Source organism: Topomyia yanbarensis, chromosome 2 (genome assembly GCF_030247195.1).
Source record: "Topomyia yanbarensis strain Yona2022 chromosome 2, ASM3024719v1, whole genome shotgun sequence".
Taxonomy (NCBI): domain Eukaryota; kingdom Metazoa; phylum Arthropoda; class Insecta; order Diptera; family Culicidae; genus Topomyia; species Topomyia yanbarensis.
Window position 1 is genome coordinate 334,196,948 of NC_080671.1, and position 17,439 is coordinate 334,214,386.

General features: G+C 40.1%; 1 protein-coding gene across 2 annotated transcripts in view; it reads right to left on the reverse strand.

Moving 5' to 3' along the window:
- Positions 1 to 17,439, reverse strand: part of LOC131683959 (nucleoprotein TPR) — a 600,452-nt gene that overhangs the window by 525,340 nt on the left and 57,673 nt on the right. For both annotated transcript variants that reach the window (XR_009304588.1, XM_058966381.1), the window contains exons 2-3: positions 9,386 to 10,273; positions 9,068 to 9,326 (exon numbers count right to left, since the gene is read on the reverse strand). Coding sequence is in view for 1 of the 2 variants with exons in the window: in XM_058966381.1 (XP_058822364.1) it covers positions 9,068 to 9,326; positions 9,386 to 10,089 (963 nt within the window). In the remaining variant the exon portion in view is untranslated. The remainder of the gene's footprint in view (positions 1 to 9,067; positions 9,327 to 9,385; positions 10,274 to 17,439) is intronic.

Consider the following 17,439-nt stretch of genomic DNA (forward strand, 5'->3'; position numbering starts at 1 on the left):
TAAGAAGGAAGGAAGAGGAAGAAGGAAGAAGGAAGAAGGAAGAAGGAAGAAGGAAAGAAGGTAAGAAGGAAGAAGGAAGAAGGAAGGAAGAAGAAGGAAGAAGGAAGAAGGAAGAAGGAAGAAGGGAGAAGGAAAGAAGGAAGAAGAAGAAGGAAGAAGGAAGAAGGAAAGAAGAAGAAGGAAGAAGAGAAGAAGGAAGAAGGAAGAAGGAAGAATGAAGAAGGAAGAAGGAAAGAAGAAGAAGGAAGAAGGAAGAAGTAAAGGAAGAAGGAAGAAGGAAGAAGGAAGAAGGAAGAAGGAAGAAGGAAGAAGGAAGAAGGAGAGGAAGAAGAAGGAAGAAGGAAGAAGGAAGAAGGAAGGAGAAGAAGAAGGAAGAAGGAAGAGGAGGAGGAAGAAGGAAGAAGGAAGAAGGAAGAAGGAAGAAGGAAGAAGGAAGAAGGAAGAAGGAAGAAGGAGAAGGAGAGAAGAAGGAAGAAGGAAGAAGGAAGAAGGAAGAAGGAAGGAAGGAAGAAGAAGAAGAGAAGGAAGAAGGAGAAGGAAGAAGGAAGAAGGAAGAAGGAAGAAGGAAGAAGGAAGAAGGAAGAAGGAAGAAGGAAGAAGGAAGAAGGAAGAAGGAAGAAGAAGAAGGAAGAAGGAAGAAGAAGAAGGAAGAAGGAAGAAGGAAAGAAGGAAGAAGGAAGAAGGAGAAGGAAGAGGAAAAGGAAGAAGGAAGTAAGAAGAAGAAGAAGGAAGAAGGAAGAAGAAGAAGGAGAGAGAAGGAAGAAGGAAGAAGGAAGAAGGAAGAAGGAAAGAAGGAAGAAGGAAGAAGAAGAAGGAAGAAGGAAGAAAGGAAGAAGGAAGAAGGAAGAAGGAATAAGAAGAGAAAGAAGGACGACCAAAAATAACTATTAGCCCAATTACCCTGAAACCCACCCAAAGACATACCTACTTAGCAGCTGTCTCCGATGCAAATTACATAACATCATCAAAATGTCACGGTGACAATTTGTCACAACCTGTCGCCACCCGTGACCTCCTGTTCACTTTTATGCAGCGGAAATATAACTATCTGCAGCGCCTAATAGGATTTTATTTATTACACACCCCGATCTGAACTCGGCACACAAATGAAGATTGGCAGCTCTTTGACCCGTGCACGATAAAAGATCCCTCTCGCTACTTACCAGCCTTGACTTGCATAATCAAGCCGCAACATCTTTATTATCTCCGTGTTCGGGTGCAATAATTCATACAGGCGCAAACTTGAGGTGTCCAGTTGAATTAAAACCATTTACTGCCAAGTGACTGCTTCTGAGGTTTCTTCATCCAGCCAAGCGATTTGTGTGACCTCCGACGAACATTATTTGATTATTTTATACAATTTAAAAAGCGCAACGCATCGTAGTCCGAACATATTTTAAATTAATTTAAATAGTGTCCATATAAGTACATTGAAACCTTCTTGCACTCACACTCTCTTCTCTACGCTTATCTGTCTGCCTGTCTGTGTCATATCGAAAGGTTATTCATGTTGGATCGACACGTAAAAATGTCCTTAATGGTAGTATGGTATGCTACAACATCACCTTCCTGAAAACCCATGCGACACCTTGACGAATTGTAAGATATAATAAGTAATAATAAAGCTCAGTCCAACTGCATGGGGCCATACGGTATAAAACTTGCAACAAGCGAAATAAAAAACATCACCCTTTAACCCGCACATTAAGCTGACGAGGGATACCCCCCATTCAGATTGCATCACTAGTCCGCGTCGGTCGATCAGGATACGACTTGACGGAAGATGATCACGGTCACGCTTCGGCCTCGATTCGGTCACCAATCGATGATGCGATTAACGACATGCAGACCCAGACCGATTGTCTCCATTGTACCTACGATGTGCTTCACTTGGCAAAACACTGTTGCAACTCTGTGATGTTTAAATTTATTTTCTGATTACCACCGATTTATTTAAAGATAACGATATCTGCAGGATCATTAAGCACGAAGGACAGACAGAAGGTACTATTTAGACATTGGTTAACGATTCTATTGTTGTTGCCACCCTGTCCGGGCGTTTCAGAAGGTACGATACTAGGTTTATGACCAGTATGTTTTCGAGCCCCAATCAGGAAAGATTCTTAGTGTAAATTAGATCGTAACATTAATGAAGTTATGTTCTTTAGACTAAGAACCGGTTTCGACGTCTATCGCAATAGAAGGCTGCGGTGGAATGTAGTACCCAAGGCTTCGCATTGCTTTTGTATTGTTACATTCTAGCCGAGGAAACGAATTAAGGTGAAAGTTCAATCTTCAACTCATCAGTCGTGGTAAAGTAAGCTTCAGCAATCATCATTTTTGTTTTTCATCTTAAGTTTTTGTCAAATAAATCAAGCTTAACAAAAATAGCTGAACTTTAGCCTATATTTAAACTTTCAATTACCCATCCAACCTAAGTCATTGAACGAAATATTATGTAAGGAAGAGTGCGAGGGTAACGGGAATCAGGAATCAGTAGGGTGGTCCAAATAGAACGTTCCCCATATTGATCGGAGATTTGTGCCTTGCCAAGCATCGTCTTTTCATCATTTTCCTGATGGGAAGGATTGGGGAAGTGGTAAGGTAAGGACAATAACGACACAGAACAATTAAAACAGAGTTAACTGCACCCGCGGAGGGATGCTGAACGATCTGCAGGTACTACAATAGCAGGAATTAAACTTCCAACCCCCGGAGGAATTTAGAATTTTTATTTAAGCAGTGAGCGGATATATCAACACCCCCGAGGGGATATTGAGATAACAGAACGACACCACCTCAAAAGAGATATTGTCATTCAAATACGGCTAAAACTATAGCTCTTTACCACACTGGCTTAGGAACAATAGCATATCCTGTAGTTTCAGCTCTCTGTACATGGCTTCATCTATGTATGGAGAACCAAAAATCCGGATACGTAATTGCAATTACTACTACACATCAAATGATATGATGTTCCGTAATCGGATTCACAAAGATCAAATGAATAATACTCAGCGCGCTGAATAGTAGTCATGTGCTAATTGAGTTTGCAATGTTCAGTCAGTGCCATGACTAGAATACTGCAGTTGTGCTTGGAAAAATGCAACAAATTCATTTTCGGACTCACAACCGGCAGAAAAGTCTTTGTTTGAACGCAAATTTACAAGCTACGCCAATGGTTGGCATGTTCGGATGCAGCCCAAGAGCGAATATTGTGCTTTATCCAACTTATCGACAGTGGTAGAACTGGCTCTGAACCAACGAAGTCAGTCGCAGCGCCAGCTCTAGCCAATTCGTCCGCCAATTCATTTCCTGTAATACCGGAATGACCGTGTACCCATAGAAGAAAGATAGCATTTGAAATTCTAAGTTCTTCGATTTGTGTTCGACATGCGATTACTAATTTCGATCTCGAATCTGCCGAACTAAGTGTTTTCAGAGCAGCCTGGCTGTCAGAGCAAAAATTGATTCTTTTACCGCAACTTCCCCGTTGAAGTGCTGATTGTACGCCACACATAATCGCAAAGATTTCTGCTTGGAATACAGTTCAGTATCTACCAAGCGAATGAGATTGGTTTGATCTCATTTCATGACAATAGACACCAGCACCGGCTCGGCCCTCCAACAACGAACCGCCAGTACAAAAACTATGTATTCTTCAAATTGCCGCTTTATCCAGACAGACAGACAGTCATTCTTCGCGAAGAGGAGGTCTCACATTGAATGTTCTTAAAGGAAAACTACATGTGAGTGTAAGGTTACTGCGAGCAAGTGTATACTCATCCCAAGTAACCATTTAGGGCCACAGTCTTGTGTGGCTAGTTACACGACCTATTTGGTTACTGTTCCAGAGCCCAGTAACCTTAAGACGGTATGCACTTGTTTCAGAAAAAACATGTAGTGGTTTTATATTCAAGTGTGCCTCCAGAGCAGCAGTAGGTGTTGTCGAGAACGCACCAGTTATCGCCATCAAGACCATCCTCTGAAAATTGTTTAACTTTAATTGGATTGTCATGACTTCTCCCATCTTCCACCAAACAAGGCACCAGTATGTATATCAATTGTTGTGTAGATCCAATGAATGCACTTGGGTTTGAGTCCTCAAGATTGGCCGAAAGCTCGTCTGAATTGGCCGAAGGCCATGCAAGCTTTTTTGATTCTGAAATCGATGTGAGCTCTCCAATTAAGTTTTGACTCAAGCATTACCCCAATGTACAACTTGATATGCGATAATAATTTCAGAGTCAAATAACTGCAATGGACGAGCTCCATTGATGTTTTATTTGGATTAACTGATAGTCCAACATGAAGACACCATTGCTTAACAACACATAAGGCTTGTTGCATCAAATCAAAAAGTGTGTTAATGCAAATACCGGTGATAATTATAGGATAATCATCGGCGAAACCATACGCCGGAAACCCAAGCTCATTCAGTTTCCTCAACAAGCCATCGGCGACAAGGTTCGATAGAAGTGGTGACAGCACACCACCTTAAGGACATCCGCAGACACTTAGTATCCTTATCTCTACTTGTCTTGACGAAGAGCACAGATGTCGGTTGCTAAGCATTGCGTGTATCCAGTTCATTGTATATGAAAGTACTCCAAAACCTCGTGCTGCTTCCAAAATGGATTCGAAAGACACGTTGTCAGAAGCACCTTCAATATCGAGAAAAACTCCTAAGCTTGATTGCTTTTGTGAAAAAACTTTTTCAATGTTGTGGACAACATTGTGTAACAGGATGGTAGTAGATTTCCCCCACTGATATTCATGTTGCATTGCATGCAGCGGGTGCTCGCCCAAACTAACATCCCGAATGTAGTGGTCGATTAAACATTCCACTGATTTGAGAAGGAAGGTCTAAAGCTCTTTGCCTCCTCATAAGTGACGCGGCCTCCTTTGGGAATTAATTTGACAGTTATTTCCCGCCACCCTAATGGAATGTATCCTGTTGCAAGACTACAAGTAAGAACCTTTTTCAAAATATGCTTGAAGTGTTCATATACTTTTTCTAGTAGAACTAGAATGATTCCAGAATGAATTCCATCCTTTCCCTTAGACTTATACTGAGTAAAACTTTCAATCGCCCATTTGATCGTTTCGGTTGTCACAATTCCAGGAGCAAATACCCAAGAATCAGAACTACCTGAAAAGATCGTAGGGACAGTCGTCAGCGATGTCTCCGTACAGCCTGGAAAGTGTGTGTCAAAAAGACAGTTGAGTACTACATCTTCGTCAGACGAGTTTTCACCATTAGCAGTTATAATTGAACTGACATGAGTCTTTTGATTTCGAAAGTAACTTATTTAATCTACTAATCTTGTTGAGACTTGAGACATTTGTGCAGAGGCTTTACCAACCTTTATCAGAGGATCGAAGGGCATTTCTGTATGGTTTGCAAGCCAACATAAATGTCTCCGAGCTCCGACCCGTCGCTTCGTCTGCGATTCCAAGCTCTTCTACATAACTTTTTAAGTCGAACAAGTTCCTCTAGAAGCACGCATAACTCGAAGCGAACAAGCCTCTTTGTATGCTGCTACTATGAGTGAGCTTATTTTATCCCCGACCTCATCCAGGTCACTTGGAGATTCAATCGTCGGAAGATACCCATGAAACCTAGTCGCCAAGCCCTCTTCGTAGAGTTTGTAGATTTGGAATTACGATATGTGACGATATCTAGTGAAACGTTTAAATGATCAAAGACGATGTACTTATGATCAAATAACGACGGTTCGAGCTCGTTTGGTATGAGCCAGTTTGCCAAGTCATGCGTATTATCGTCAGAGCAGAGAGTTATATCTAACACCTCTTCTCTGCCAGTTCGTGCAAATGTTAGGCGGTCTCCTGCATTATGAATGTGCAGATTTGTACTACTTAAGTATTCCATTACTTCGCGAGTTGTGAGGTCGGATATAAGACATGCGTCAATAGCACTATTCGCAAGTATACATGCACGAGGTATTTCACGTGGATTTGTCATCCCATTTTTGTTGAAAGCTACGACGACGGGGTTAAGTAGCTTCCCAACATAGAAGTTTGGAAATACGGTTCTTGAACCAAAGCTATGGAAGCTTTTCCTTCTTGCACAAGGCCGGATAGATTCGCAGTTGCTGTACATTTAAGCTGAAGATTAATTTGTGCTACTCTCACCATACCCGATTGTAGCACTACACATTTCATCATCAGCACTTGCTGTACAGCTACTAGAATATACCAACGAACTTCGAAATGGGTACATGAGCATCATTTGAAACCCACGATTTGCGAAGAAACAAACGCCCACTGTGTCAGAGATTCGCGTAACACAGCAAGGACCCACCCACGACACTCCGTGCGCGACTGTCCTATTTTAGTCCTGCCAGCCATTGAGTCCTCGGCACGGAGAAAAACCTTGACTTAAGGACTCCTGTTTTCAGTTGCCGCTTAAGACATGGGAATAGGAACCCAGTGGATCAATTCTTGCCTGAGATACTTCAACCCGCGGGACGCCACACGGCCTCTAGGCTGGTTTTGTTCGGAGAAAGATAATAGACTGTTATCAACCTCCTAGTGGACTACAGCCAAATAAAGATAAAGAATCCAAACTTAACGAAATTAGCTGAACTTTGGTCTATATCTAAACTTTCAATTACCCTTCCGACCTATAATTGGAGTCAATTAACGCAATATTATGTAAGGAAGAGTGCAGGGGTAAGGTACATTCGGTAAAAATTGCACAATTTGTTTTGGCGATACAGACTGTTAGAATATTCATTACATCATTCGTACAGTGACTCTCGGAACGCTTAGACGCTCTACTCATTCTGCGCTATAACGTATACTGCAAAGTTTGATGAACAACTTTCTATATAATCTTTTGTGCTCTCCGCCTATTCAGCTCCCTTTATTCGAGCACCAAAGCAGCAGAGCAGCAGTGCTGCTCTTCTTTGTGAGCCGCCATGATATCGTGAAACAGAGTTAAGTACCACTATTATATTACCATCCTCATTCTTGTTTCTTCTACCATCCTGGATCAATTCTTGCCTGAGATACTTCAACCCGCGGGACGCCACACGGCCTCTAGGCTGGTTTTGTTCGGAGAAAGATAATAGACTGTTATCAACCTCCTAGTGGACTACAGCCAAATAAAGATAAAGAATCCAAACATAACGAAATTAGCTGAACTTTGGTCTATATCTAAACTTTCAATTACCCTTCCGACCTATAATTGGAGTCAATTAACGCAATATTATGTAAGGAAGAGTGCAGGGGTAAGGTACATTCGGTAAAAATTGCACAATTTGTTTTGGCGATACAGACTGTTAGAATATTCATTACATCATTCGTACAGTGACTCTCGGAACGCTTAGACGCTCTACTCATTCTGCGCTATAACGTATACTGCAAAGTTTGATGAACAACTTTCTATGTAATCTTTTGTGCTCTCCGCCTATTCAGCTCCCTTTATTCGAGCACCAAAGCAGCAGAGCAGCAGTGCTGCTCTTCTTTGTGAGCCGCCATGATATCGTGAAACAGAGTTAAGTACCACTATTATATTACCATCCTCATTCTTGTTTCTTCTACCATCCTATACTACGCTACAAAAATGACTTCCTCTGACAAATATTCGCCTCAAGGTGAGATGGATGTCGAAAGAAATTCTACACCCATTCCCATCAACTGGGACCTTAATAAGCGTTTTGTGATTCGAGGAAAAATAATTAAAATATGTTGAAGATTTGTAGTGCCCTGACGGAACAACATTCGGCCGTGACAGGAATATCGAAAATTCCCCCTTATAAGCTATGGTGATGGTGAATAGTTTGAAGCAGGCAAATGGCCTTTAACTAATGCGTACAGAATCTAAGTACCAGTAAACGAGGTTGAAATTGATGGCGTGGTTTCCGATTCAAGATTGAATTTCGTGGATCTGCTACAATACGGGGTTGACTGTCTCAAATACCCCATGCTTCAACCAGTGAAGATACTTGGCCTCAAACAATTGCATTTAACGTCAGTTGCAGCGGCTGGGAAGAGGACCTATATCAATACAGAACCATATCGAATAACCTAAGCCGGGTCAGCTGTACCTAAGCATCTCCTCTTTCACAAGGTTCGTTATCCTAGTCGCAATTTTGTGCCGCGAGTCCTGAACTGCATCAATTTCAAACCATTAGAACACACAGCCACCCATTGTATCAATAAGGTTCTTTGTGAGAAATACGATGGGACTCATGGGGATGATTCCTGTGGAAGGGTTGTCGAAGTGTCTATTGTGGAGGAAGCGCACATTATATATCTACATGTTCCGCGTACAAACAGTGCGAGGAGAAACTGAAGCATTTCCTTCAGCGACGCTCTCAGCGATCTTAAGCAGAAACGCTAAAGAGAGCTTCTCCACATGCCACATCATTAAATTTTTTTTAGTTCGTAAATTTTATTCACTCTCTTTATCTCATTCATGTTAATTTTTTCGTTTATTCATTTTACTAATTTCATCTAAATAATTAATTTGACTTAATTTAATCTATTACATTAATCTTTTTTAATATTGATGAATTTTCCATTTTTATAGTTTATTTAATTCTTTTTATGTTTTCTTTTTTTATTCATTTTGCATATAATTTTTTTTTCGTTCTTTTCATTTCATTGATTTTTTTAATTTTATGCATATTATTTGTTTTTTTAAATTATTTCATTCATTTCGTTCATAGCTTTTAAATTTGGCAACATGGAAAATGTTTAGGTCTTACGGTTTTACCACCACACTCTCGACAATTTTAATGTCGAGAGTGTGGTGGTGAGGTTTGACTAGAGTTACCAAACGCTGAAAGTGGCAATCTCTACGACCTCCCCAACAAAAGGGTCTCTATTGATTCTAGAATAATTTAGCTATATTTTTCTCGATCTAAAAAACCCAACAAAATTCTTCACTACAGAAAAAGTCTGCTGTAAACAGCCAAACTAAATAAACAAAAAAAATCGTATGTGGTTCGATTTTTTTCGTCCAGCCTAATACCCTTGCATAAAACTTTTCGCTATCTTGTACACAACTTTCGGTGCAAACTTGCACGACACTTACTTGTATTTTATCCTCCAAGAACTTGTTAGTCTCACGCAATGCGGAAAGCTCCTGGTTGAGTTTAAGAATGTCCAGATTCAGCTGGTGGAGCGACGCCGTCTGGCTACCATGAACATCCAAACTACTGGTGCTTGCAGTTCGATTCGTGCGCTTAGCCGCAGGTGTAACCGTTGCGACATTGCGCTTCTGATGTGAGAGAGCTTCCTGTAGCTTTTTACATTCGGTCTTTGACCGACGCAGGTCCGATTCATTTTGAGCCCTAAAAGTGATAAACATTTAGTTTAGAAAAACAAATCAGGTACTAGGACATGGTTTTACCTCAAAACTCTCACAGCATTTCGCTCGGTAGCTAAACTGAGTCGCAGCTCGTTAATTTCCAGCCGCATCTGTTCGTTCTGAGCAAGCAGCTTTTGAGCGGTCAACGCATTGTGGGCCTCACTGATCACATGTTTCTTTGACTTTCCCGCGCCCACTTGCTGTTGGTGGTGGTGGTGCTGCTGCTGCGTTGACCTCGCGGCATCTGATTTCGGAGGAATGGGTGGTTTACTGGCAATTATTTTACCCTCGCCACTTTTCAGATCTATCTTTATTCGTTTGCTACTGGAGAATCCGGTGACACTGACGGTCAACGAAGGCGGTTGGATATTCTCTGCGTCTGATTGTTTGAGCACCGAAGCGTACGTCGGTTCATGATCTGCATCTTTATTCTGTTGATTCACCGATGACACTTTCTTTCTTTTGAGCATATTTACTTCTTTATCGCTGTCACACTTGACTAGATTAGCACTTTTCCGGATCGGCACCGATACCTCAGTGGGTTCTGCACTACTGGCCATTTTGTTGTGATATTCACTGGCCTTTCTGGCACTGAGATACAAGGTCACCTTTTCACTGTCACTTGGTTTGGCGCACCGGGAGCGACTGTAGGTTCTGCGTTCCTCCTTTGATGCCGCTATACCCGTTGAACAATCGGGGGTTTCGATGTTTGTATCCTGTTGAAGATTTTGCTCAATGTCTGCCATTATTTACTGCTGCTTGCTTAAAGGTTCAAACATTTAATTTTAATTTTACAATAGTCAATTCACTTGTAACTCTTAACTATGTGTTCTTGTGCTTCATCAACAATGTCTCTTCCGCACTGGATATTCTTATAAATCGAAGCCTTTATTCGTGGAGACGATTTGTTCTGTCGCTTTCAGCTTTAACCTGTAACGAATATTAGGAAATAAACAATAGATGTAATTTAAGCATATCAATTTAATTTCAAACTAACTAGATTCAATTTACTATTTAAAACATTATATTTTTTGTATTTTGAGCTATAATTCCCATAATTTGGTGCCATGGCGTATTGTAATGCTTATCACATGATTGATGTGTTTATTGTGAATCTGAAGAAATAAATTATGCATTGTTTCCTTTTTTAAATCATGAACTATTCTTTTCAATTTTTACAAGCGGTAGCTATATCTGAAAGGTGTCCAACCGAAAAGGACCATGACAGTAGGCCGAATGGACAGTAGGTCGAATAGACATTAGGCCGCAGGTAATGAAGCCGAATGTTTAATAAAGAAGCTAAAGTTTATCCTGCGGAGCTTCCAGGGACACTCGGCTAAATATATGTAGCTCGATTAGACGAATCTCTTACTGTTTTATTTGCTGGAGAATTCCTCATATTAATGCAATGCCGCATCAGCTACTGTGCAGTGTTTACTTTTATATCTTCTTGTGTTATAGATAACAAATTGTAAAAAAATGTACCAATTTATAGAGGAAAAAACTCGTTGTTCGGAATTGTAATGCGAGAATGAGTTTGCTAAAATGCAGCCCAGGTTTTGAGTGAAATTGTGTCAAAAATTAATCACTTACGCAGTGCAACAAAAAACTGTATCTATTGGTGGCAGTTGTTTTTCTTTGTCTGGCCCAAGTGCCTTCGATGTGCAAAGAAGTGGTGATAGAGCAAACACCGATCATTCATAAAGTCGGTCAACTGAAATGTGTGTGCTGCTAAAATTGCGTCTGATAGTGATCGGATCTCATGCTTTGGCGGGCGGACAGAGCTTTCACCGTTCATTCAAATTCAATCCGAACGAACCACAATACAGTTCAGTAAAACGCTTGTCTTCACCCCAACCGAATGAATTGCCGCTATGGATACCGAAGCAACAACACGAGGAAACAGAAACAGGAACGAATATATCCACACATGCATAAGCACGTATCATTCTAATGATGAACTGTTGTATCATTGAGAGAGAGAGAGTGTATATCAGTATTCTCTTCTCTCTTGAATAGTGGTCCCTTGTTGCTTGGGTGGTTATTTGGTGGAATCGGTTCACGAACATACAAGCTGTTGAATCATTCAGATTCATTGTGTAATGCTGAATCTGAATATAAAATTCATCTGGCCATATTAGCGGTTTTCAGCGTACTTCGCTATGTCAGTTAAGAACATTTGGCTTGTGGAGCGGGCATTAGGCGATAGGTACCGCTAATGTCCGAGATGGATTTGATTGTATCGAAATGCTCTTAAACGAGTTGAAAGGCGAAATTAAAACAACTGCAGCTAATCATAATAACGCGGTTGCACACATAGCCAAAACCTCGGAGTTGTGGAATGAGCTGGCTGCTTCCAACAAAACTGGCAAAACTGATGTCGTTGCCACAAAAAATCACTTAACATCATTATTCGACATATCGATGAAAGCTACGAAAAACAACATCGCAGCCTATGTCAATGAACTGACCACCGATATGACACGCGAGTTGAAACAAATTTGTTCAGAAATTGAAAAGGTCAGCAGCGTGATAACTGACATGGCTAACAACTGTTCGGCTCAGAATATGAGTTATGTAAACCCAATATTCACGGATGATATTATCGATGAGTTAAAGCAAATTTCTAGTGCAGTAAACTCACTGGAACAAAAGACTGCTGCTTCACCCGCAACAGATTCCTCCCCTAGTTTAGAGGCTGAGATGTCCGTCGAGGCAGCCAGTAACTCAGGCTGGCGTTTCCTTGGCAACTCTCAGGTATGGAAGGCTGATTGGTCCGAATACGACGCACGTAAATTGCGTCGTCTCAATCAACAAAAAGCGGCGGAGAAAGCAAGAATAAAGAAGAAACGGAATAAACAGAGGCCCGCTAATGCACTTGACACCACCCGTAACAGTACTAATACTAAGCGTCGCAAGAATCACGGTTACAAGCACCACACAATTTTCGACAAAAATAACGGATGTAATTACAACCACACCAGATTTGCGTACCACGATAACAAACGCCACTACATCGACAATCTTCCGTTGGATAGAGAGCTACTGGCTGAGGCAAAGAAACGTTTTTCGAGGCCACCTTCAACTTTGTTCAGACCTACCATTGCATTCCAGAGAGGTGATGTTTTAAACCCGTGCCCTACCGACCAACCTAGCACCTCACATCGAACAGCTGCTGCCACACCTATGTACCCCTCCGGAATTGGCGCCTGTCAGTGTTTTTGCCGCTATCGACGCGCTCATTAGAGCAAGATAATAATGAATTGACAAATCATATTGCGATTCAAGATTTAGAAGAGGTAGAGCTAGGTCTAATTAATTCCCATTCAACTAACACTTCTCCAAGAGAATCTCAGTCAAGAACAGAAATCTTGGTCTATTGCCAAAACTTTAACCGCATGAAAAGTGCTAAGATGAATGTGATTCAAAACAAAATATTAGGTTGTCATTTTTCCGTAATTTTAGCAACTGAGACTAGTTGGGACGAAACAGTGAGAAGTGAAGAAGTTTTCGGGAGCAATTACAATGTATTTAGGGATGACCGTGATTGTCATGTATCTGGTAAGAAGTCAGGAGGGGGCGCTTTGATTGCGATTTCAGCAAAACTAAATGCAGAAGTTATCAAAACTATAAAATCAAAAGAATTCGAGCATGTGTGGGTGAAAGTACATGTTAAAGACGAAACTCACGTTTTAGCTTCGGTGTATTTTCCTCCAAATTTTGCTCGAAAAACGACTTATGAAAAGTTTTATCATGCTGCTGAATGCATTATTAATAGTCTTTCCCCGCACGTAAAAGTTCACATATATGGCGATTTCAATCAACGCGGTATTGATTTCATACCAGATGCTGATAATGAGAGCATCCTACTTCCTGTTGTAGGGGAAAATGAAACTTTGCAGTTCATTTGCGATAAATCTGCCAGTTTAGGACTTAATCAAATAAATCACATAAGAAATCAGCGACATTGCTATTTAGATTTATTAATGACTTCTGTTTAACGGAATCACTTACTCCCTTATGGAAGAATGAAGCTTATCATACAGCCATTGAGTTGTCTATATTCTTGCATGTTAACGACATACCTGGTGATAGTGAATTTGAGGAGTCCGCTAACTATGAAAGCTTGAGGCAAAAAATTAATGCAATAAACTGGCAAATGATTTTAAGAAATGAAGAAAATGTTGAAGCTGCCGTAGACATCTTCTACAAAATATTATTTGAAGTCATTCACGAAGATATAGCATTGAAAAGAAGAAGGCGTCACTATAACTCAAAACATCCCATCTGGTTTAATAGAGAAATCAAAAATTTAAAAAATCGTAAGCAGAAAGCACACAAAATCTACAAAAAATACAACAGCGAAGATAACTTAACAAACTATTTAAATCTATGCGATCAATTGAACCTTGCCATTGATATCGCGTTTGAAGAGTACAATGCAAGAACAGAACGCAATATAAAAACTTGCCCAAAAAACTTCTTTAATTACGTAAAAACTAAAATAAAATCGGATTATTTCCCAACAGAAATGCATCTTGATGGAAAGGTAGGCGATAACTCAGAGGAAATCTGCAATCTTTTTGCAACATTCTTTCAGGAAGTTTACACTACATTTTCAGAGAAGGATCGAGAGCGTGAATACTTTTCATTCCTCCCAGAACTTTCAAGAGATATTAACATTAAACAGATAAAAGTACATACAATCATGGATGCCTTAAAAAACTTGGATAGCTCTAAAAGCCCTGGACCTGATGGCGTTCCACCGGTGTTTTTAAAAACTTTGTCAATAGAACTAACCGCTCCTTTATTTTGGCTTTTTAACATGTCTCTAGAATCAAGTTGTTTTCCTAAAACATGGAAAAGCTCTTTCCTAGTTCCAATTTTTAAAAATGGTAAAAAATCCGATGTGCGTAACTATCGTGGAATAGCTATCATCTCGTGCATTCCCAAGATTTTCGAGGCGATTGTCAATGAAAATTTATTTCACCAAATCAAGAACAGAATTACCCATGTGCAACATGGTTTTTTCAAAGGGCGTTCTACAAGTACAAACCTGCTCGAATTCATTAACTACACATTAACAGCAATGGATAACGGAAACCACGTTGAAGCTCTTTATACAGATTTTAGCAAAGCATTTGATCGCATCGACATACCCATGCTACTTTTTAAATTAGAAAAAATGGGGTTTGAGCCAGGACTTCTTACATGGGTACAATCATATCTTACAAATCGTGAACAAGCTGTTAGATTTAAAGGGATAAAATCAATCCCAATTCAAGTTACATCAGGAGTCCCTCAAGGGTCTCATTTGGGCCCGCTATTCTTTATTTTATTTGTTAACGACATTTCCTTCATTCTAAAAAATGTAAAAGTTCTTATATATGCTGATGATATGAAACTGTTTCTAGAAATAAGAAATGGTGAAGACTTTCAGACATTTCAAAACGAAGTATATATATTTTATACATGGTGTAATAAAAGCCTGCTGAAACTGAATGTTAAAAAATGTAATTCCATAACATTGAGTAGAAAGAATAATATACAGAACAATAGAATCTTATTGGGAAATCAACAAGTAGAAAAGTGTGACAGAATAAGAGATCTAGGAGTTATTATAGATTCCAAAATAACATTCATAGATCATTATAACACAATAATTAACAAAGCAAACAGCACACTAGGTTTTATTAAACGCTTCAGCTATAATTTCCAAGATCCCTACACAATAAAAATATTATATGTAGCCTATGTGCGTTCATCACTAGAATATTGTAGTATAGTTTGGTCGCCTTTTTCAGCAACGCATGCAAACCGGATAGAATCAGTACAAAAGCAGTTTTTGATGTTCGCTCTTCGTAAACTAGGTTGGACTGGACTACATTTGCCATCTTATGAAGCACGGTGCATGCTAATTGACATTCAAACCTTGAAAGATCGTCGTGAATTTTCTATGGTATCATTTGTAAACGACATTGTATCACATCGTATTGATTCAATCGAACTTTTATCGAAACTAAATTTTTATGCTCCTTCACGACAACTACGTAACCGCAGCATCTTTTGTACAATTCGCCATCGCACTAATTATGCCAAGTTTGGCCCTTTAAACCAAATGATGAATATTTACAACAAACATTGCGAAAGCATTGACTTCACTATGTCGAAAACAAAACTTAAGCAGCAGTTTAAAGTAAACCAAAATTTCAACTAGTGTTAAGTTAGTTTAATAATTATTGTAAGAAACCGGTCTACATCTGATTGACGACTTGAAATAAATAAATAAATAAATAAATTTGATTCTGTTGAGGTTTGAGGGAAAAATGTGAACTTGCGTTCACGATGCTTTATAACTTTAGGGAAATCGTGGATATTCAAACATCGATATGCCTTTTATCAGTTTTTTGGATGTTGGTTCCTCCGATGACTCAGCCCAAAACATATAGGTTCAGTTTTACTAACATTGTATCTTAAAGTTTACGATAAAAAAAATCGATTTTTTGACCAACCTCAACATATGTAACCCCTTAACGCAAATTCATGAATTACAGAATATTTTCTATGAGGAAAGGATTTTTCGCTTCAAGCTTTTAACCCTCCGGAAGTCGCGCAAACGGCCCACTGAACGAGCAGCCGCTGGTGCGCTAAGACGATTTCGCTAGATTTTCAGAGCAGAGTGCACTCAGTGCACTAGCGCGACTTCCGGAAGTTTAAAATTAGCTGATGGGATCGAAACAAATATAAAATATTGATAAAAAATTAAGAACCAAATGGAACACGTTATTAATAATTGTTGAATTTCGCACTTGGTCATGTCTCCCCATGTTCCCCTAACCCTGTTTGTATTTTCACAATTCGACAGATTCAATAGGTTGAAGACAAATCCAAAAAATAATAAAAGACAACAAACACATTCTCGTTATGAGCGCTTTTCTCCGGGGCAGCTGGGCGACATCATAGTTCGCACCTACATTCGCACCCAGCAAGCAAAGAGAATCTGCGTGCCTATGTACAGCTTGATATGGAGAACGAATGGTGCACAGCGGTTGATATCTCTTCGAATGGAAGAAAGAATGAGCAACGGGTACTATTACGCTATGCTCATATACCTACACTGTAGAACAGTAATGGTTCACAGTGGTGAACCACAGCCGTCAACTCCGCAGTGGTGAATGGTTCAATGGGTGATATATTCGTGAAGCGAAGAACGAATGAAGAGTGTTTGTTCTTTTTCAGCTGATGCTTTTTCCAAGCTCTGCGGGCGGGTCTTCATGTGAAGTGCTCGGATTTGAACACGGTTGCTGATAGTGCGATGAAGCAAAATGTAACACTGAAGTGTATGTGCTCTTCGTGCAGGCGTGAGCAGATTTGCCCAATCGATCTCAAAAAACCTGTGGCCAGTTGCTTAAGAAGGCGAATGAAACTGCTTCGATTGCTAATAGTTGCAAATAGTGCAGAATGCTTTAAAGGTGCAGTTTGACCAACTCGTAAAGCGTCTCTCATCGAGCATCTCTGCAAAGATTGAAGAAGCTATCACTTCTAAGAGATGTCGGGGCACGAGTTTTATTGGCAATCATGATACACCGGACACTGTTGCTCTTGCCCAATCTTACGTAGTGTTACCATTTGCTTTACGACTTCTACGCGGACTCACATTTCACTACATTTAACGGTACACTAAAACACGAGCATTTGGGTCGTTTTACCGCGGTCTCCTGGAGAATTTCACACGGGCGGACTATCAACCCTAAATACGGTGGTCTCTGGGCAAAGTAAACACTTCTAAACACAAAATAGCGGACTAATTCACCTCAAGGACGTTACTAATTATAGAAAACAGCTTAATTAGACAGACCTTACATTTATTCTAACAAAACAAAAATACTTGCGCACAGTAAACTTTTTTCACTTTTCGATGTAAAAAAACTCGTTGCGGCCGGGACGAACGTTGGTCGACTTACTGCTTCAGGGGCATCCGGGGACTATGGCGACGATCAGGAACCACTTTCAGAACGGGTACTTCCGTCGGTCGAGAATCCAGTTTTGACGAGGTCTTGGCCGTGTAACGTGTGGCCTACGTTTATATTATGGTC